The sequence below is a fragment of the Ceratotherium simum genome, chromosome 23 (assembly GCF_057802395.1).
Source record: "Ceratotherium simum simum isolate JZ-2026a chromosome 23, ASM5780239v1, whole genome shotgun sequence".
Taxonomy (NCBI): domain Eukaryota; kingdom Metazoa; phylum Chordata; class Mammalia; order Perissodactyla; family Rhinocerotidae; genus Ceratotherium; species Ceratotherium simum.
The window spans coordinates 42142252-42164921 of record NC_141922.1 but is presented as its reverse complement, the minus strand read 5'-3'; the positions used below and the strand labels follow the sequence as shown (position 1 = coordinate 42164921).

At 53.6% G+C, this 22670-nt stretch overlaps 1 protein-coding gene across 1 annotated transcript; it reads right to left on the bottom strand.

Moving 5' to 3' along the window:
* Positions 1-460: 460 nt before the first annotated feature.
* Positions 461-18776, bottom strand: GDF6 (growth differentiation factor 6). Its single transcript, XM_004431184.3, has 2 exons — positions 18303-18776; positions 461-3550 (listed from the first exon to the last, which is right to left on the bottom strand). The coding sequence occupies exons 1-2, from the start codon at positions 18724-18726 to the stop codon at positions 2592-2594; spliced, it is 1383 nt and encodes a 460-aa protein (XP_004431241.1). The 5' UTR covers positions 18727-18776; the 3' UTR covers positions 461-2591.
* Between the last annotated feature and the right edge of the window lie 3894 nt (positions 18777-22670).

Below are 22670 nucleotides of genomic sequence, written 5' to 3'. Positions count from 1 at the left end.
CGCTCAGACTTACACTTGTACATGGGCTCCCTAATTCACAGCAAGTGAACAAACAGAAAAGCATTTCATATCTGCTGCTTCCACAAGCCATAAATGTGAACAGTAATTACCACTATCTTGGTTGGCTTAGGTAACTTATACCTTTTTCAACATCAAAGAAACCAAGAAATAACCCACCTCCTATTTGGGCTCTTGAGATGCTGGAATGAGTTACAGGCCCATCAACACTGTTCCAATAGTTGACAAGGATTTGGCTTTAATCTGGTGAATGAAAATTTCATGAAAATAGTTATAGAAGAGTTATGATGAAAAAGTGCAAGGCTCTAAACGATGGATTTCAAAATATCAGTGCCTTTTCAGACATTCAGTCCCATACTGGACCAGAATACCACGGACAATAATTCCTTCAGAAAATGATTTTTCTAAGTAGATCCATATAAACCAGGCTGAGTGATTAAGGGGAAAAATGAGTTTAATAATACAGTATTAGATTGAGTATCATCCAGGAAAAGTATACTGTAAAAAATGTTTTGAATATTGATTGACCTCTAGTAACTTTAGTGTTGAAAATACTTGTATTATAGTGAGGTAGACAGTTAAAAAAAAAAAACTCTCCATTAGACAGACTTAAAATTTTGTAATAATATTTAAGAAAATGATAACATTATGAAAGAATGAAATATCTGATTAATGCTTAACTTTGTACAACTCGAATATAAACTTTAAAAATATTAGAAATTGTAACATTTGAGTGCATATAACGTTTGTACATTAAGATGAATTGCATGCTGTCCGTTTCCTCTTTGCACTTTCAGTCACCTTAAATAAACAAATATATACAGCCTTAACAGAACGACAGTGCATCCACAGCAAATGTGCATTTTAAATTATTTCTCCTGGCCAAGTCTTTGTTTTTACTTAGCATTTTATATTAGCATTTATTATCATTCTCACCCTTTTTTTGGACAGTTTCTAGTTCTCTGAACCAAACAAGCAACAGGTTAAGATGGAGAGAGAACAAAACTACTTAGCAGAAACAAAAACCTTTTTTAATGGTTGGTGCAAGTTCCCTTGTTTAAACCATTTCATGGTCAAAGATGAGAAGGAAGCTAACTCTTCAAGGGCCTACTTATGGGCAGTGTTTGACAATAATACTGGTGCAGGCTGGGAGAAAGTTCATGTTTTTGACAATCTGGGAGTGGGTATTTAAATTGTGCTGTGCTCTCTCCTGCTTCCTTCCGGAAGATGAATTCCACTGCTGCCTTCTTCCTCACTGCCCTTCCCCACCTCCCACCCCAAGCTCAATGTAACACTTTGCTCTTTTCACAGTTTCTCATTACCAAGTTTTAAAAACATTGCCTAACTGGTAATTACAATCTGAAACAATTCTTTTGGGGGAGCCCTGGGCTATTGCTGGCTGGTAATCTTTCAGGAATGTCAGAGAGAGGGGAGGGAACATAGATTTTAAAGAAACTTCGGAGACAGGGACTTGTGTCCCCTTTCATCCTTCTCTCCCCTGTAGCTGGCCTGCCCCCGTTTCCCGTCCTTGTCCTTCCGTCGGGCCCACCACCTCCATTCCTGACTCCACCCTTCTGTTTCCCCTCCAGTGCCCCGCTTACCTTCCTCACATAGCTCTCCATCCCTACCCATTTTTTAACTGGGAAATCACCTTCCCCTTAAAAGGGGATGTCTGCAGTTTGGCAAATTCTGTTCAAAGAAATCAATTAGAAACAGACATCACCGAGGGCTTTTTGTGGGTTCCCTCCAGTTGGGGCTAATGCACCTCAGTGTCAGCCCCTCAGAGGCAGGCCTTGTGGTTTCTCATTACGCTTCAGGGGGTTCCATTTGGACTCATTCTTGTCATTCCATCCATACCAGCTCCCTTTCTCCCAGCGGAAAGAGCAACAGTCAAGGCAGCGACCTGAGCACCCCAGTTAGATGCAGGTTGCCAGTTCCCTCTCCTGAGAGAGGCCAGAGCAGAGCTGGTTACCAGAGCCAGCCAAGGCCCACTGGGGCCTACCTCTCAAAGCTCTTCTAAAGGCAGGGCTCTGCTGGTTCTCCTATTCCCAGTGCCAATTCCTCTATTTTAACACTTTTTGCTTGGGAGGTCACAAGGCATGGTTTATGACATGGCCAGAAAGACCCCACCTTCTTTACACAGGTAGAAAACAATCAAAGCAAAAGGCGATCAAAGGTGATTCTTCCTCTCACACTGTTTCCCTTCTTAAACTATTATTTTTTCAATCCATGGAGCAGTTGAGAAACAGGTATGAGTCTCCCCTTCCCCCACCTCCTATCAAAACCTGCGAGACACACAAGGAAATCCAAAGCCACAACAATAAAGAAAAAAACTAAACAAATCCTCCTTGGCTTGCTCTTCAAAGGTGGCCAGGCAAGGTGTGGAAATCCGTATCTCCCTCTGGGCTGGCAGGTGGAAGGTTCTGGGAAGGCTGAGCTCCCTCCGCTCCCACTTGGCTGCATGTCCAGGCTGTTCCCCCACCCTCCGCCTCCTCCAAGGCCAGCTCCTCCTCCGCCTCTCTGCAGTCAGGCCTCCCCCGCAGTCCCGGGCCAAGGCGGCTGGAAAGGCGCCGCTACCTGCAGCCGCAGGCCTCCACCACCATGTCCTCATACTGCTTGTAGACCACGTTATTGCCCGCGTCGATGTACAGGATGCTGATGGGAGTCAATTTGGTGGGCACGCAGCAGCTGGGCGGGGTGGAGCCGGGGTCCATGGAGTTCATCAGCGTCTGGATGATGGCGTGGTTGGTGGGCTCCAGGTGCGAGCGCAGCGGGAAGTCGCACACGCCTTCGCAGTGGTAGGCCTCGTACTCCAGGGGCGCGATAATCCAGTCGTCCCAGCCCAGCTCCTTGAAGTTCACGTGCAGGGGCTTCTTGCTGCAGCGCAGCCTCGACTTCTTGCCATGCCGCTTGCCGTGGCGGCTAGCGAAGGCCGTGCGCCGCCGCCGGCGGCCGGGCGAGGGCAGCCAAGGCCCTGCGTCCGGGGTGCCCGACGGCGGCGGCCAGGACCCCTCGGCGCCCGCGCCCGCAACCTCGGTGGAGCCCAGCTGCTCGCGCATCTCGGCGAACAGGTTCTTGCGCTGGGATCTGGTGAACACGACGAGCAGGGCGCGCTCCTGGGGGGGCCGCACCCTCCGGCTGAAGCCCAGACTCCGCAGGTCCGGGGGCGGCGGCGGCTGCTGGGGCCCCGGCGCGAGCGCCTCGGCCTCCCCGGCTCCCGGCTCGCCCCACGAGGCCCGCAGCTCCAAGCACAGCTGCTTCCAAGGCTGGTGGCGCAGGCCCTGCCACACGTCGAAGACTTCCCAGCCGGCCCGGGGCGCCCCCTGCGGGTCCAAGGTCCGCGCGTCCAGCTGCAGGGGCGACAGGCAGGGGAAGAGCTGCACGTGGAGCGGCCCGGCCGGCGGCCCCCAGGGCACTGCGGGCGCCTGGCGAAAGAGCCGCAGCTCCGCGCCCACCAGCTCTTCTTTGTCTGAGAGCGTGGACACATCAAACAGATACTTCTGTCTCCGAAGAGGAGTGTGCGAGAGATCGTCTGCGAGATAAAAAATAATTACAGTCAGTTTCACTTAAGGGGGAGATCAGCCCGGTGCTCTGCGGCCGCCCCCGGGAGGAAAAGGGTGGGGGGCTGGGCAGGCGGGCCGGGAGGCCAGCTCGGCCAGCCCGGGGCCTGACCACCCGGCTCCCCTCCTGGCCGGTTCACGGCGAGGGGAGGGGGCCACCAGCCCGGGACTCCCAGCGCCGAAGTCGGTGGCTGCTGGAGAGGCGGCCGCGGCGGCGGCCTCCCGGGTTTTCCCCCAGGATCCTGCGTAACCGCTAATGTGCCCTTTGTGGTCGCCAGCCTGGGCCTCGCTGCCCCCAGACCTCCTCTGGGCTGGCTCATTCTCATCATTCATGTCTCGGTTCAAACGTCACCTACTCCGAGAGGCCATCCTCGACCACCCTGAGCTAAAGTAGCCTCCCTCGGTCACTATCGCAGGACCCTGGTTTATTGTCTTCCCGGCACTTAGCACTATCTACTATGACCTCGCTTATATTTGTCTCCTTAGTGGTCTGTCTTTCCCAACAAGACCCCGCCCCCCTCCACCGGCCCATAGGAGCTGGGACCACGGCATGTCCATCTTGCTCACCACAGCGCCTACAGCCCTGCCTGACCTAAAGTACATGCTGGTCAATAAGTGAGAAACTTCTAGAGCAATCATTCTCAATCTGGCTGACTGTTATAATCATCTGGAGAACTTAGGAATTATCAGGGCTTACTTAAGCCAATTGAATTAATATCTGAGGACAGAGCCAGGGTATTGGGTTTTTGTTAGCTTTTTTTTTTTTTTTTAAAGCTCCAAGATGATTTGATGGCGCAGCCCTAGTTTAGACCCACTAGTCTGGGGGGACGTTGCTGCCCATCAGGCAGTTTTCCTGAAGCATTTAGGGCCAACACAAAGCTGACAGAAGGAAGAGCTGCTGTGTGATTTCTTTCTTTCTTTTTTAAATTCACCAACCATTTACCCACAAACAAAAGAGGAATGAGGCTTTCAGAAGTCTGCAGGGGGGCAAATGAACAAAAACACACACACGAGGATCTATCTGCTGAGAAGATCCTGTAATCAATGAGAAACAAATACATCAATACGGAGAAAACCTCAGCCACAGACACACACACACTGAGCGATATTCTCCCCTTCTCCTACCACCCAATCTGAAATCTTGCTTTGCAACTAATCTTGAAGATAAAATTTTTGGTTACAATTGAGAAAAGAAATTTGGGGCACATGGGGGGGGTGGATAACAGGCTTTTAAAATCCAAGGCAAATTCTTTGGGACCAAGGCAAAACTGGACTTCTTTTTTGACACACTTGTGCGTGAAGCCAACCCCACTTCAATGTGCAAGGTGGAAAGCTAACCAGATTTTCCTGGGCTGCCTTCTCATAAAATATTTACAACCCAGCAAATACAAAAATCCCCAAAGCCCCCAGCTTTCCCCAGAAGCTAGTAAAGTTTGGGTCGATTTCAATAATAAAAGTGTCACTGGGTCCCCGTCTGACCCTCACTGCCTGTCCAGATGTAGCCCCAGGGCACTGGATCTGGAGCCTCAGCCACACCCAGTCCCCATTCTGGGCTCACCGCAGGCCCGGCTGCCTCACTCCGCTGCACAAGTCTCAACCTGAGAGGGAGCTGTGGGAAGGGTGAGAGAGGTGAAAAGGGAAAAGCTGCTGGAGGCAGCTGATTTATGGAAGCCAAGACCTTCAAACTGGCCAGGGTCACATTAAAATCAGTGGGAATTCAGCACACTTTCTTCTCCTCCTTTAAAGAAACCTGTGTCTGACAATGCTCAGCCACCACCCAGATCACTGGACTGAAGCCTTAGGCTTCACTTTCCTGCCTCTCATATTTCTCTCTCCCCAAACTAAGGATGTGATGAGACGGACAAACCCAAGGCACTCGCTGCACTAGCTAACTGTTGTGAGGACTGACATATGTTTCATCCTTAATTTATCCACCAGCACAGAACAGTTCTGTGAGGGAGGTAGTCATATCGTTTCCATTTTACAGATGGGAAAACCAAGGCTTGGAGAAATTAACTTAACTGCCAAAGTCTGACAGCTGATGAGCGGTGAAGTTGAGATCCAAACCTAGGTCTATCTAATTCCAGAGTTGGAGCATTTAGCCCCTAAGCCCCATTGCCTCACCATTATAATCCAGGTACTGGAGTCTAAAAGCAACTAGGAGTGCCCAGGGTATAAGGGAGGGGGGATACAGTCCAAACTGTATTTGCAGGGCTTGCTAGGAATAACACCCAGGCTCCCTTAGGAAATCATTTCCATCTCTGCTTACATAACTCTTGAGGTAGTTTGTCACTGGCTGGAGAGCATTAGGCAGGTGTAAAGGATAATGATTTATTTCTCTTTCATGCAACATGGAGAGATCAGCCTGCTTTTGTTTTCATTCTTCTTTTTTTAAGTGTGGGCTGATAAATAGTCTGAGTCACATTTCTCTAGTCCTCAAGAGTGGTCAAAACGGAAGAAACCATCTTTAGAAAGAGGGCGCTACTGATTCTGCAGCCTTGGGATTTCTGATGATCTTTCTAGCAAGATCATCCCACTCAGTCTTTCCAGGGCTCAGGGAAAGAGTGCACATGGGAGCATCAGCCTGTATCCTGCTCCCTTCCCTTCCCATACCACCTCCACCCCACAATTTGAGGGCCTCACCCGCCTGCATGTGGACACACTTGCCCACAGGTCCAAGCTTCCCAGTCCTACAGGTGCACATGTCGGTGGTGTGACCCACTCTTAGGAGGACAGACCCAATGAAGAAGCTGCCCAGGCCCTGGAAGTGGGCTCAGAGCTATCTGGGCGAGAACTCTGTGGCCACAATAGAGTAGTAACTCTCGCAGCCACTAAACCTGCTGCAGTCCCTAAATCAGCATCATCAGCATCACACACGAACTTGTTAGAAATGCAAATTATCTCAGGCCCCAGAGGTTTGTGTTGGGGCCCAGAATTAGCATTTTGAATTAGTTCCCAGATGATGCCAATTCTGCTAGTGGAGGATCCCACTTTAAGAACCACTAATCTAGATGAGTGTGTCCCCTTGGCTCTTCAGATTCCCCATCATGTGGGGAGGGCAACACTGGAGGCAGGACAACACAAGGCCCTCCAAGCACAAGCCCCAGGGTGGGTCGAAGGCAGCACTCACCAGAACCAAGCCACTACGGCTCCCAGGCCCTTCCCACCCCCCCCACATTTTTTTCACTTTTTCAGCCACATGTACTCTCACTGGGTCTCCGGAACCTCTAACCTCTAAACAGAGGGTCCAAGAAGGTGGCCGCTCTGTACAGCTCCCCTACAGACCACATTCCCCACCTGTCTGGACCTGCTCTGGAGCTGTGCATCACAGAAATAGCCCAAAGGCATCCGACCTGGGGAGTGCACACACCACCACCCACTGTGACCCTGCAGACACTTTGCCTGCTGAGCTGGCATCACAAGGTCTGGCTCTGCTACTATGGCCGCCTGTGGTGTGTAGCTGGCCCTTCACACTCAGTTCTACAAGCCTGCTCTCCCATTAAGTCCTGTATAAATGAGGGCTGATGTCATCAAATGACCCTCTCTCCCATGCCCTTAACTAAAACGTGCACTTGCCATTTCAAAATCTGTTTGTGGCACTTTCTTACATCCTGGAAGCAAATCCTATGCTTTAGGCTTTTCAACTTAAATTGATCAGTAATACATCATGGGAACTTTTTACTTTGCTTTTAATTTGCATCAACCTGGTTTGTTACAGCTTAGCCTACACCCTAGTGAACTCAGTGTTTGTTGAATATTAGACATATAGACCTTTCAAGTTACAATTGCTGGATTTGTGCTTACCAACTTTCCCTGGCCTGTGGGCGGAGGAAGGAGGGGGAGGTGGGAAGGAGAAGGAGCAAACTAGCCGCATATTTGAAGAAAATTCTTCATAAATAGGTCAGCCTTTTTTGAGTTAAGAGCAAGTTAGTAAAGGCTGAGAGCAACTCAAACATGCACTTCTGGTGTGGAAATGATAAAAAAAAAAAAAAAAGAAAAGAAGGGAACGAGAAAAAAAAAACTAGCCTCTTGCAAGGTAGGGACTATAGCGCCCATTTTAAATGACGAACCTGGGCCAGAAAGGTGAAGTCATCTGTGCAGGGTCACAGTCTGTGGCTGGAGGAAGCTAAGAAGCAAACACCAGATAGGATAGGAAAGGATGCCCCCGGCGCTAAAGACGGGACACCGGGCCCCTGAGCCCCAGAAGGGTGGGGTAAGGGAGGGACGCGCAGCGGCAGGAAACGCGCCTTAGCGGTCCACCTGCGCTCCTCTGGCCGGCGGCGGCTCCCGGGGCCACCCAGTAGTTTCTGAAACCCCGCAACTTGGTTTGGTTTGGGGCGGGAAGGGCCCGCACTGCCCTTTTTCCAAGACATCTCTGAGACATGCATGCAGCTCGAGGCCGCTCTTGGGAATCCTGGTTGGATTTCCGTCACTCGCCCGCCCGAGCGTGCTCCGGCTCTTCGCGCCGCGGGCCCTAGACTCCCCGGCGCTCCTCAGTGCGTCCTGCTCCCATCCTCTGAAGTCGCGGGGACCCTAGACGGCCACCCGCCAGGCGTCTGGCCTCCCCCGCCTCCACCCTCCGCCCCGCCCCGCGACCTGCCCCACGTCCTCCTCAGGCACATACCCTGGGACTAGGCAGCGGCTCAGAAAGCCGAGACGATAGTGGGCTTTCCCATCCCCACCCCACTAGGAGGGGAAGGGAGGGGCGGGGATAATTACCCATCTTTACAAAGGAAACTCCGGACGACTTTGCAGCTAAGCCTTTCCCCCACCCCCTCATTTTCGAGCCAACAGCAGCACTGAACGCTTCTGAGGCAGCCCTTGCGACAGGCACGTGCTAGGGGCTCTGACGGCCTCTGTCCCTGAATCCTCACCGTGAGCGTCCCAGGCCCGTCCTACTGTTATGCTCATCTATAGACGAGGAAACTGGGGCTCCACGAAGTGTCTTCACTTGCCCGTAGTCTTGCAACTAGTAAGGGACGGACAGCATCTGAAGGTCTTAATTCCACGCGAGGCCCTCAGACGTGCAGCGACGCCCCTCTTCCAGAGTTCTGACTGGGCATCGGAGCAACAGGGAGGGCCCGGGACACACATTCCTCACCGATCCATCAACACCAGGTGCGCGGGGTTCCCCCAGGATTTCCTTTTTTTCCTTCAGTAGGAGGAAGAAGACCTCCCAGCAGAGAATTCATGGCTGGGTTTGGAGTCACTTCTTTCCTAGGTCCCTCAGCTTCAGCAATGTCCTGAGATGCTGAAGTACACAGGCATACTAGGTGAGTAAAAATGAGCCAGCAGCCCTCTCCATGGGTTGTGAATGCCTCTGAGTAATTTATGCTCCACGGATTACCCTCTCCTGGGACGCAGTGATCTCCTGGGCATCTCACTGTTCTCTTGCCCTGACTCCAGCCTCTCTTGAGATCTGAGCCTTGCAAACTGCTGACCTTGCTAAGCATCCTCACTGAGGTCAGGAGGCAGTCCACACAATTCGCCCTCTCCAGGGTACTCTTGCTTGCATCCAGCATAATCCTAGCAAACACTGGTGTAGCACTTACTATGTGTTGGGTATGATCTAAATTCTTATAACTCATTTAAGCCTCAAAACCACTTATGGGTAAAATAATCGCCATTATGCTCATGTTATGGACCAGAAAACCAAAACACAGAGAGCTTGGGAGTAACTTGCCCTAGATAGTAAGAGGTAAACATAGCAGTCTGGCTCCAGTAGCTGTGCCACTATCCTGGACATCCCAGCCCTTGATCTCTGTGTCTCATAAAAACCCAGAGAAGGCTCCAGCTCTTTCATGCTGCCCATGCCTGGAGAAAAGGGCAATAATCCTCGGTCTCCAAAAGTCACTCACTTCCAAATCAGCAGAACTGAAGGGATGTCAACAATCAGACTTCTGAAAGAGAACTTACAAGGAAACTTAATTTTCTCATCTACAAAATGAGATAATAATGCCAGCTCACAGTCACTGAGAGAGGGAGGGCAAATGAAATAAGAGTGGGAACAATGTCCAAAGACACATGCAAATGTTAGTTACTACTGACGATGTGGAATGAGCATAGGAATTAGAGTCTAAGAGACATAGATTTGAATCCTGACCTGTGACTTCGTGGCTGGGTCACCTTGGGTGAACTGGGTCACATAATCTCTCCCAGCTTCATGTGCCTCATCCATAAAATGGGAGAACCACCCCTACTTTGCAGAGTCATTGTGAAGGTCAGAGTCAAGGCACCCAGGACAGCGCACAACACACTAAAACACCTAATGAACGTGGCAGTTTTACTGTAAATACCTACATCCAGGCAGGGGGAAGATGCACCTGTCCTCCCCTTGGCCTTCTCTCCACAGTCCAGTTCTCTCCACAAGACTTCCAGAAGAGAGAGGAAGAAAGGTGGTGAGCAGAGGAGGTAAAGAGAGAAGCAGAGGCTTCCAGTTCCTGTCCGTCTAAAGCCCAGCCAAGGGCAAAGGCCCATAGGGGCTGCAGCCTCACCTCCACCGACCTGATCTCTCTCAGTCCTTCCAGACCAAATGCACCACTGTGGTCCCTCCCACAATGCCAGGTGAAAAATCCACCTCTGGCCCAAACCGCATCAAGGACAGGGCCCCCCTTGCTGCTTCCCTCCTCTTGGGGGTCAGGCCCAGTGCTAGCCCATGTGCTAACCCATTTGACTCTCCGGCTGGGCAGATGCAGCCCTGAGAGGCCTGGGGCTTAGTCTCCTTGCCCACCCCCCAAATTCCCCCTTTGCCACCCTTTTAGGGGCACGATCTGTCCACTGAGCCAATCTAGGGTGGGGGTGGAGGCAATGTTCCCAATCTTCTTCACCCCACAAAGGGCCAAGCATATGTTGTGGGGAAGAGGAGTTGTAGCAATGAATGACCCCTTGGGCTGCCTCGTGAGGCCTGGCCGGCGGCACGAGTCACCTTCGAAGGTCCCGCCAGTCGGTCGGTCAATGTGCCTGCCTCCCCCTCACACGCTCATCCGCCCAGCTGCCCTCTGGATCTCTTGGCTTCCCTAGGGTTTTCCCAAATAGCTTGCCCTTTATTTCTCAGCTTCTTTCCTTCTTTCAAAGACCAGAGGGGCCCAAGGCGAGTCTTCCACGGAGTCTCGGAGAGACTTTTCCACCCTCTCTCCCACGCGCGCGAACCCGCGCCCTCCTCTCCGCGACAGGCTCGGGCCTCATGAACTTCACGGGATTAAGCGGGTCTGGTGGCCTTCTGCATCCCGCGGAGAATTCTCCGCGTTTGCACAGCAAGCTCCGGCTCAGCATGAGGCAAACGAACGAGGCTGGGAGGGGGAGGGAAGGGGAGCCCCGACTTCCACACGACTGAAAACGTTAACTGCGCGCGCCCTCGGGGCCTCAGCACAGCCCTCAGCGGCAGTCACGCCGGTTTCTGGCGGGAGACGCAGGCCAGTCCTCGTCCCTGAACGCTGGGCACTGGGGACTGGTCGCCCCCAGCAGGAGTCCGAGAGCGCTTCACGCAGACTCTTTTTGTCTCTCCAGAATGGAATCGAGTCATTTATAAAGTAGTTTCCATGAACTTAATCGGTGCAAGCCCTCGTGGCCGCGCGCTCCCGAGACTGGCCTGAGAGCCAGAGACGCAAAACCGAGATCAGGGACACGTCACCGGGCGTTTCCTTTCACCGCGGTCCCACCCGGGCTCCTGACCGCAGCAAATCAGGTCTTAATTTGACATCACCGCAGGTGAACCCCAAACGGATGATACTGTCCCCACACACCAGAGCCTCTCTCCCCACCTTTCCCCCGCACCCAAGCAGCTGGCGCCCCGACGTCCTCCACTCCATCATCCTCCGTAGGGCACTGCCCTTCCCCTGGGGCCGCGAGTGCAGGGCCTGGACCGGGTTGATTTGCCAGGAGGTGCCTTCCCTGCACCGTCCACCTGTAGGGTCACCCGGGAACCCAGGGGAGCGACACAGGCCCTGGCAGGGTGGAAGAGGAGATTCGCAGCTTTGAAACAGCCATCTGGACTGGAACATGATGGGACCGTTTGACTTGAGAGCTTCGAGATTAAATGTAGAAGAAAAGGTGCCCCTTTTGTGTGGTTTCTCCTCCCCGACCAGTTCTGAGGTTACACGTCGGGGGAGGGGCTCACATTGGCGTGTCGTGATGGGCAGGAGATTGGACCCTTAGCGCCCAGGAGACCTGCGCAGAACAAACCTCAGTGATGTGTTATTTAAAGGGCTGGGCCGGGCGCAGCTTCTGAAGAAGCGATTGCTGCAACTCCGCTCCACTGCTTTCACCTTGGGCTGACTCCCGAAATAACGTCAGCAAAATGAGATTCGTGGTGGCAGCTATGGGACATAGTCTAGCACCATTCAATTTCCCTTCCCATAGGGAGTGGGAGCGCCAGTCGGCTGGGAAGTGGGGCGGAGGCTGGACCAACTTGCTTGGAAGTCAGATTCGCAAAGCAGGCGCACCGATTCTCTTTGGTTCCTGCGTTATTTAGGGGTTGGGGCGCGCGTGTGTGCAAACCACTCCCGACCCCAAAGCCAAGCCTCCGAGCTGCCCTTGCTTCTGTTTTCTGCTCGGCTCCTCACGCTAAATCCGCGCCAGCCTGGGCCACAGGCCCGCCCCTGTCCTCGCCGGTACGCCCACTGGCGGGTCCCTAAGCCGTGCCCCGCCCCCAGGCGCCCGAGCCACTCGCGGCGCAGCGCGCGCATCTCCCGGAACGCTGGCCAGCGCTGCCCGCCGCCGGCCCCCTCCAAACGCCTGCAGCCCCTCACCCCAAGGGGACCCTCGGCCCGCAGCAGCGCTAATGGACTGTCCTGGGAGACAGAGAACGGCAACCCTGGAACCCATTAGGCCGACGAGGACCTATTTGATTCCTGTAAACAGGAGACAACATTTAACCGACATTGAGCTTAAAAAATAAACAGCCATGGCTTTGAGGAGGAGGAGAGAGGTGGTAGATGCCAAGCAGCGAAATGGCGTGGTGGATTCACATTCCCGCTTTCCACACCTCGCGGCCTCTGCTCAGGCTCGGATCCCGTCCGCGGGTCCAGAGAGCATCGTCTGAGCAGGGTTATCGAACTAATGCCCTTCACTCTCCTTAAAAGCCCCCAGGGATTACTGTTGATTTGTTGTGGGTCGTCTGACGAACACAGCAGTCCTGGCAGGAAACAAAAGTTTTCGTTCTACCCTATTTCTGTCATACCACACTTCCCACACTTCTGCGTCCGGTTCCCTTCTCCTTTCCCCCAAGCCTCCCCAGGAAGACGTCACCAATTTCTAGGAGGTGCGCAGCCAGAACCGCGAGAACTTCAGCTGGGAAAAACGGGTTGCGCTAGGACCTCCATCAGTGCAACGCCCTGCGTCCCCAGAGGGTCCAAGCGACGTGCATCCTCTCTGGTCGGGAGGAGGAGCTTTCATGTCCCGATTCACTTTGCGGGAGAAGGGATTCACAAGGCCTGTCGTGGGCTGTGAGTTAGGTACTTTTACTTTTTAATGTGCAGAAACGACAAGGATGTTTGAGCACGGTTTTCGATCCCCTCCCCCCACCAGCAACTCTACCGCGCAAACTCGCAAAGCCGGAGAGCCTCCCGCGCTGGGGAAAACGCGCAGTGTCCTTCCCAGATTAGCCTCCCCCGCCGAGGAAGCTCGCCCAAATTCGGGCGCAGTTTACACTGTCGACGCAGAAGACACTAGGTGTTCTCAGCTTCTAGCTAAGATGACCCCTGTAAGGATTTTGTAAGGCAGACCGTTGAGGCCTTAGGGATGGGGGCGGCAGTAACTGATACTTAACAACAAGCCAAAGGCTAAGGGATTGGTTTGTGGCCTTAAAAATGTTTTACTCATTCCAACCAGAAGAGCAGAACAAAATTCTAGTTTAAAGTTTCCTTCCCTTACCCCCGGGCTTCTTCCAGGACCTTCCAGTTCACCGGGCAGGAGGAAGATCCTGAACCTGGACGACGACGCAAACGCTGCGCTGGCGCTCAGGCTGCCGCGCCCTCACACGCACGCGCTTGAACGCTCAGCAATCCTTTTCCAAGGCTGTTCCCTCTTTCCGGGGAAATAAAGCCTAGATTGGAACCTTCTGCCGGCTTCCTCACTTGGCCGTCTGGTCTGCATTAGTGTTTTTATAAGGGACTCAAACAAATCGAATACAAGGTCACCAAATAATTAACAGTTGTGAATTCCCTCCGTCCCCATTAAAATACTTCCCTGCTTATATTTCATTTTCCTCTTGCCAACGACAACAGGGTCCGGGCAAAAGCGCCGCTGCGTTGATTACACCACTCTGCGGCCCAGGTCCGCCCAGAAACTCGCTGTTTTGCATAAACATGCTGTACCAGACGAACTTGAGTCGTGAGGGAACTATGCAGCTCTTAGAATGCCCTCCCCGCAGCTAGGCTATCCCCACAACCGTCCTGCCCTGCCCCCTGATAATCGCGACCCAGAAGGTAAATCAAGAAGCCAACAAACAATCGGCAGCCACCTCTCCTGAGATTCATTTCTAGGGTGTCAAGTTCCTCAAGGATGTTCCGATCTCGTTTTGGTTTTTATCTGTTCCCTACCGCCTCCTTTCTGAGCGCCTATTGTAACAACAACAACCCCCCAAAAATTTAAGAGTATTCTTAGTTCAAAATCATCTGGAAACCTAACTCACAGCAATATTCTTAGACTCATTTGGTGTCCTCATCCTTGAGCGAGGTGTCCCCCCCTCCCCCCTTGTTGGTAGTTTGTGGCACTGCTCACTACACAAATTAGAAGTCCGAGTTCTGCTACTTTCTCTCTCTCTCCCTCCCCCGCTATCTCTCAGCCATGTTGAATTCGTAGAAGTTCTAATTGTCTGCCTTTTCCAGGCCCCAGAGTTGGGGGTCTAGGGCTCCAGGACTAGTGGTCTTTTAATGAGTTACATCATGTGCTGTAATTTCTCTATATCCAACCTAGTCCATTCTGATCTTATGACTGCACCGACACTCACATGCACACACTTTTTCACTTTATGGATCCAAAGCCATTTCTGAAGCACAATATGAAGGCAGTTTAAAAGATCAGGGATAACACAGTTTGTGCCTTTTACAAGGAGTACAAAGAGGAAGCAAGGCATAGCACAGAATCAGCCCTTAAATCCAAAGTTCCACTCCAACTGGTAACTGGGTCTCAAGAGACCACAGAGGAATATTAGACAGGGTGGGAAATCTTTTTTCTTTTTTTTTAACTTTTGCTTCTTGCCACCATCCTTTAGAAACTTCTTCACCCCTTACGCTACACAAATAGTGCCTTAGGTAAGCATGCGGGGTCTAGAATAAGATATGAGCTTCACCTCTCACTAGCCCTGTGACCTTGAGCAAGTTGGTTAACCTGTCTTCTTTAATTCACCTGTAAAACAGTGACAATAGCCCTTTCCCTGGGAGTGGTTGTTAGAATTGAATGAAATGATTCATGTAACAGATTTTAGCACAGAACTTGGTACACAGTTAATGCTCAATATATCTTGGTTATTATTATTACCTCTAGATGTTTGGAGAGCAAGCTGAAAGGAAGGACACATACATTAAAAACAAAACAAAACAAAAAAAAAAACCTTGCAATGAGGTCTGCTCATGGGACGTGGGAGAAGGTGACAAGAAGTGAGGTAGTGCAGAACGTGCCCTCTTTATAATAGGACCTAAAGCGCTCTTCATTCACTGTGGATGGACTTGATGCCTGTTCTCCCACTTAATCGCAAGCTTCAGGTGTAACTTGTACGGTTTCTGGGTTCCCAGGTGAGGAAGGTTTTTTACAAACACTGTACGTGAGTAAGTTGTTCATGCCTTGTGAGCCGGCTTCAGGATTCCTTCCATTTTCTTTACTCCTCCCCCTGAGGGACCCCTGCTCCTTGAAGCCGAGCCTGCCACACTCGAAGGCGATTTAAACATCCCCGAGGCAAGGCGCCAAGTTAGCGCGGCTGGCCCAGCTCTAAGCTGGCCGCTGCTCTTTCCTCCTGGCCGGGCCATCCACGGGTTGGGGGAGGGGATGTTGGAGGGTTTGGCGCGGTTAAGAGTCCCCACGTGAGAGGGGCGGAAGTCCTTGCCAGGAGCTGGGGATGCGCGGCTGGCGGGTCCCTTCCATCACGGGAGACTAGACACCGTTTGATGTGTTATGACATGAACCCTCAATTAGATCGCTGAGTTGAAACACTCCAATCAGGGGCCCGATGCTAAGCAAGCCCCGGAAGGTCCAGCCTGAGGTCACCGCCGGTGACACATCAAATCAAAATCAGTGAGAGGGAAAGTGAGGCTTTCCCTTCATCAAGCTGGGGCTGTAGCCCGCAACGTACCCCCTCCTCTGCGCGCCCCCTCCAGCCCGCGGCTCCGCACTCCTTCGCCCCCGCGCGGTGTGGGACGAGCCACACAGCCTTCCCAGTCAGCTAACTGCCTTTCTTCGCTTTTTCTGGGAACCTGAGGGCGTGGAGGAGACCGTGCCTTAGAAGTTAAGATCCGGGTGGTCAAGCCGCATCTCCTCCGACTGGGGACTGCGCGCAGCTCCACGGCATTCTGGAGTTGAAGCCGAACGTCTGGATCTTGGTCCGGCTAGCCTGGAGACCTTGGCGCGGGAACAGAGGCCCCCCAGCCTGGGCGCTCAGCCAGTCCCTTCCCTGCCTCCGGCGTCTAGGGCGCCCAGCGCGGTGTCCGAGGAGAGGCTGCAGCGGGCGAGCAAGGGTGAAGCGAGGCTGCGTCTGCGCCAGACCTGAAGCCACCAGAGACCCCTCACACTTGCCCGAACGCTGCAGGCTTCGATAGACACCTCCGAACAGCCTGCAGGGTCTCTTGGTCCTGTGCCAGACTCACAGGGCGCAGCGAACGAATTAGGGGTGCTTGCTTGGGGGAGGGGCGGAGATTCTTGCCACTTCCCTTCGGGGGGAAAAGAAAAGGCGCGCCCAACTGCCCGCCAGCCTGGGCCTCCGGGATTTCTTCCCTTGGGGAAAGACCTCTTGAGCAATTTTCTCTGAGCTTCCTTAGTCTCGCTCTCTTTCGACTGGGGTAGTAGAGAAGGCGGACGATAAACAGACGATCTGGTGTGAGGGAGACAAGAGAGGCAGAGCCGAGGATGGAGGGGCAGAAGCGGGCTGTGCTGCACAGCTGCGCCGGCAGCACGGAGGCCAGGGACCCAGTTGCAGCGCTACGAAGAAGCCACGTGTATTTACTAAGGTGACTTTAGTAGTCCTAAAGTTACCATAAAATACTCGCCGTTAATTTGCCGCCCGGACCTTTCAGCAGCTCATGAACCTCGCTGACCTGCCGCTGCAGCGGCAAACCAAGCGTGGGCAGGACCCGTGCCCGCAAGAAAGGCGGCTGCCAGAGAGGAGGATGGGGGCTGGAGCCTGGGAAGAGCCCGGGGCTCGCGGGCCGTTAGCCTGCTCTGAAAAGCTTCAAGGACGCGCGAGTACACAAGGCAGCCAGGGCGGAGCAGCCCTCTCAGCCCGAACCCCGGCGCTCGGGGGTTCCTGGGCGACCCCACTTTCTCCGACCTGGAAGTGGGAGACCCGGAACGCGTCACAGCCGCGGAGCTAAGTTTGGTCAGGATGGCGGAGCGGATAGCTGCCTAAATCTCTTTTATCTCCTCCTTCCTTTCTTCTCATCCCCTTCCTCCCCTGTCCTCTTCCTTTCCTTTTTCTCCCTTGCTTTCCTGTCCCCTTCCATGTTACTGTCTCTTCTTCAGGAGCTGAGTTACCGGCGCCTGTGGATCCCTCCTCAATTTCTGGGACAAGGGGGAGCGCGAGGTTCTCGAAGGCACTCGCCACGCTGCAGACCAACGTGGATGGCAACGAGGGGTCGCAGGGGTTTCCGCACACACCCACACATGCACCCGCATCCACAGAGGGGACCAGACGCGAGGCTCCTGGTAGAAGCGCAGAGAGAGGAGGGCCGCCTGGCTGAGAAAGGGGGATGAGCACACTCACGCACCCATGTGGATTAAGTACCAACAAACCCCGAAATTTAGCTACCTTGCCCCTGCCCCTCGGCTTGCCCTGCCAGTTGCTGCCGCTGCCTCTGCAGAAACGACTCGGTTGCCGAGTCTCGGAGCCGCCGAGAGCACGCTGCAGGAACAAGAAAGCCCGAGGGCGCTGGGCTCCCGCCTGGCTGACGATCCCCACACCCACAGCGGCGGCGACGAGCCGAGAACCCGCGCAGCGGCTGGGCCAGGGCACTGCCAGACGCAGCTCGCGGACTCGCTCCTCTGATCGCGGGACTCGCTTCTGCCGGCTTCTCCCGGAAAGAACCGGAGCTCGGAGCTTTCCAACGCTCCTTCATGAGCCAGGGCCCGCCCGGTCCGCTACGGGAGCTCAGGCCTTAGACCGCGCACCCCGCACAACCCGGGACCCCGTGGCACAGGTTCAGTCCGTCTCCGCCGCGACCCCTCTCCAGCCCCGGTCATTTGTCTGCCACCTCCCGTCCTCCACGCTTCCTCCACCAGCCACCAGACGAGCGGCCACCACTCTGCTTTCTGCAAAAGACAAGAGGAAGAAGAAAGGAAGGGAGATAGGAAGGAAGGGAAAGAAGGAAACGAGGAAGGGAGGATTGCAAACCGGAGTAAAATCTGCAGCCGCATTCAGAAACTTACTCCGGCTTGAGGAAAAACAATTTAAGAAAAGAAAGTGGGTGGTGTCCAGAGCTGGAAGGGAATTCACAAACCAGCCTCCTGCCAGTGCCGGAGCAGCGCCCCGGCTGCGGAGCTCCAGGGGGAAAGGAGCCGGGCGTCTTCTTTGCCACTTACCTAGTCCCCTGTCTACAAAGCTAGTGATCGTATTAGCCGACCTGGAAGACTGGAAAAAGGTGGCGTTGATGCCCAGCTTCTCGGCGATGGAGTAAGTCCTGTAGATTGACAGCATGTACTCGTGGGGCACCACGCGCGGGCCCCCGCCAGGCGGCTCCTGCGCCTGGTGCTGCTTCGGCGGCCGCCGCCGGGGCTCATCTTGCGGCCGTGGCCGAGGCTCCTGGTGCTCCAGGGGCGCCCGGGCAGTGGCACTCTCTCGCGGCGCCCGCGGCATCTTCCCTTCCTTGCGGCTCCGCATTCCCTTGGTGGAGCCCAGCTCCGCGGAGGACGAGGAAGATGAGATGGAAGCCTGCTGGAAACCGGGCAAATCCCACAGGAAACTGATGAGGAAGACCGCCGAGAGCAGGACCCTGGGAGTATCCATGGCGAGTGAATGGCAGCGTCTCCCCGAGAGGCGGCGGCGCAGGACGTGAGGGGCACAGAGCGGCTGGACAGCGGCCGGGGCCCGGCTCCTCGGGCGGACTCGGAGTGCGAGGAGCCGGGTCCCAGCCACACAAACCCCGGCCCTGCCACGCCCCCTCCCGCCCCTCTCCGGGAGGGGAGGGGAGGGGAGGGGAGGGAAGGGAGGGAGGGGAGGGAAGCGGAGGGTGGGAGGAGAGGTCGGGTGGTGCGGGCAGGAGGTGTGGGGGAGAGGGGCCTTGGTGTGCCGGTGTGTCAGGGAGACGCAGCGCCCCTGCGGGACACGCGCGGGGTTGCCGGGCGGTGAGCGCAGAGCGGGCTCCGAGCGCTGGGCCGGGAAGGGCGGGCGCGGCCGCCCGCGGCGAGGAAGCCAGGGGCATCCGCAGCGCCAGAATCCCCCTAGCACTGTCCCAAGCTCGGTCCCTTCGCAGGGCTGCGCCGACTCTCGGTCGTCTCCAGCCACCTCCACTTTCCTGGGAGCGTGCGGCCCCGGAGGAGGGAAGCTGCGGCGCCCCCCAGAGACCACTAGGTGTAGGCGCCTCTGCAGGCGACTGCGCGCTGGCTCCGGGCGATGGTACCCTCCGTCCTTGGCCCCAACCGCCAGGCCGGCCGCTCGCTCCCTTCAGGGGCCAGTCCAGGGCCAGGGAAGCCTCGCCGCGTGCCATGCGCAGAGCCCAGCTCTAAACAGACCCATTCTCTCCGTGGGGTACTGCTCTCCACAGAGACAGGGCATCTGTTCCCCACTCTCGAGGTCAGGCAAAGGCCACGAGTCTTTAGAGTCTGGATGGATGCTAAAAGCTGCTGCGCCCTCCTGCAGGCCCCGGCCTCTCCTCCCGAAGTCCCCAACCTCTTCTGACGCTGGCTTTAGCCGCTTCACTTCTCCTTCGTCGGCTCCGTGTGTCCTCTTGCCTCTGGAGGCCTGGCTCCCGCCTCCTCTGTACCCCCATTTTCCCTCTCTTCTTTCCCTCCGCCTTCAATACTTCCTCCTTCCCCAAGTCCCTTCTGCATTCCAATCCCTTTCCCCAGCCTGCTTTTCTTCTCACACTGCCCTCCCATCTCTCTCTGCCTTCCCACCGTCTCCCACCCCGGCCTCCCCCCACCCCTTCCAGTGGACCCCTCCCTTTGCAACTCTTCCCCAATCTGGTTCTCTTCAGCCCAGCCTCGCTCCATCACGAGTTTCCTTTCTCTGTCCCCAGATTCCCCGTGCCTGTCTTCCCCGCCCACTGCCTCCCTCGTTCCCGGGCCTGAAGGCTGGAAGTCGAGGCGGAGGGCTGCTTCTCTCCCACAGTGCTCTGTGCCCTGGAATGCTATGGACATGTTTTCCCTGTGCATCTATTGGGTGCTCAGCAACCAACCATGAAATGCTCCCCTTTAATCGTTCCAACAGCTCTGTGAGGTTGGTCTTACTATTTTCACTTTTACAGATTAAAAAAAATGAGACTGAGAGAGGATAAATGACTTTTCCAAGGACACTCAGCCAAGAGATCATGCAGCCAGGGACAGAACCCAGGGCTCAGACCCCAAACCTAGTGCTCCTCCCACTACAGCATAGAAGAGTGGATTCCTGGCCTGATATCTCTAATTCGTTTCTTGCCTTTTCCTCTTCTTTGCTGTTTTATTTGATCTCAAATGGTTTCCTCCCCCACACTGCTTGGGGGGGGGGTCCCAGTCTCTCTGCTCCCCACCCTGTCACTTTCTTCCCCCTTTGGCTTTTTCAGTCCTTTTACTGCTCCTGCAGGGACCACTCACCTGACAAGACCGCAGGAGGAGGGAGTTTTCCCTGTTCCCTTCATTTTTTAACTTCCTTGAGGTCTGGGCTATGCCCTCCACCCTGGGCACTGGCCTCCCCCAGGTAATGGCAAACCCTTAAGAGAACTTGTGTATCCCGCAGGGTTCTAAGCCCCTTTACATATATTATTTTATTTAATCTTCAAAATAATCTTGAGATAAAGGCTGTATATCCCTATTTTACAGAAAGGGAAACTGAGGCTTATAACCATTGGACTATTGAGCCTGCTACTCTCCTCTTGGTCTCCTCTGCGGATGCCCCTTTGGGCCCTATCTCAATCCTACTTATGTCCCCTAGTTTTAGGTTCATGATTGTCAAGTTCTGGAACTTTAGACTCAAAGGTGGTTTAACCATAACCTTTTCTTCCTTCCTCTCTCTGTGCTTTAAAATGGCTTGTTGTTATTTACTAAACTAACAACATAAAAGGAAATGGCACTGAAAGAAGAAAATTGTTTCTCCGATTTTTGCCGGTACAACAAATCAAAATGTTTTTGCTTTTATGGGTTCCCTTCCTTTCTTTCTTTTTTGTGCACATGTTATTTTCATATTACTGCCATCGAGGGATAGATACTATGTTGTATCCTTTCTTCGTCACTTAACGTTATACCCAAAGCCTGTCTGCTGGTCCTTCTTTCCATTTTTTTGTTTGTTTTGTATTATTGTCAGGTAATTTCCTTCAACACCTCTCCTCTGCGTCCTTCTGCCTCTCTCTGCAGGTCTTCACCACCCCCCTACTGGCCTGCACATGCCACCTCTGCAAAGCCACAGACTCAAACTCCTCATTTCTCACTTGCAGAAGCAGCATTTCCCCTCCTGCCGCCCTGTCACCCCTGGGATGCACGTGGGCTTGTCTGGCCTGCTCAACATCTTGTTCGGTACATCCGCCTCTCGAGTGTCGTCCAGGAGAGGCTTCCTCCCTGTGGTCTCTCTCCATCCCTTACCTCGGGGAAACAAACACTTGTGGTTTGTGTTATCAGTATTTTAATTTCTATCAGTATGGAGCTGGCTAATGATGATTCATGGTTTCAGATCCTCCATCCAATAAGAATGTCTCCTGCCTGCAACTGCAACCCTGCATGTTCTCTCTTCATTTTGCCCACAGCAATTATTATCTGCTACAAGTTATCCGTAAACAGGAAACAAAGTAATGAGCCTATTTGCTGTGGTTTAGGGTCTTTCAGCACACTAGGTGGAGTCATGTGTAAGAGTAAAGACTAAGAGTAAATGGCACTGGGACAGGGACCCTGAAGGATGTCTTCCCAGCTTCAGGATTCCCCTGGGGCAGATATTACTGTCCTTCATTTCTACAAACCTCAGGTCTCTGCCGGGAAAGTGCTGGCTGCTCTTTGCTGGAAAGGGCTGCAGAGCTCATTTCACAGGTGAGCAAACAGAGGGACAGATAAACTCAGAGGAGGGGTCCAGGACTGGGACACAGTCTTTCTGACTCCTACCTAATCCAACGCTTCCTCTATATTAGAAAACATTTCATATTTCGAATATCATGGCAATGGTGCACAGTAGTGTATAAAGCCTTATCTCTTCCTCCCTCATGGGTATGTTTCAAATAGGAATCCACCCCAATATTAACAAGGCCACACCAAGGGCTTTGCCGTGTGTGTGTGTGTGTGTGTGTGTGTGTGTGTGTGTGTGTGTGTGTTGTAAAAATAAAGAGACAAAGAGCAAACTACAAGTCAAAATCTGCCTTTAGATCTTCTCAGAACATTTCGAGAATTTGAAATAATGCTATAGAATTTGTTTTCAGTCTAGATTTAGATTCTCTCGTAATTTCTTCAGCAGTTTCATTTACGAAGAACATAAAAAAGCCCGAGAGGTTCTTGAGCTGAAGAGAGAAGGTCTGGTGTAGGCACCTTTGGCAGCTTAACCGGGTGGGTCATTCTTTTCCCGGTTAGATATTCCCCCGCAAATGGAAGGAAACGCAGACAACTGCGCGGTGTGGTGTATCCTGCCCTCCTGTGGACGCTGAGGGAATTACCGTGGAACCAGAACGGTGCTGGACAGGGAACGTTTACAGGACCCGCAAGAGGAGCGAGCGGTAGTGACTCCTACTAACACGATTGTAAGAAATTAGAGAGTCGTAGAGAAGATGTGTGTAGCATTTG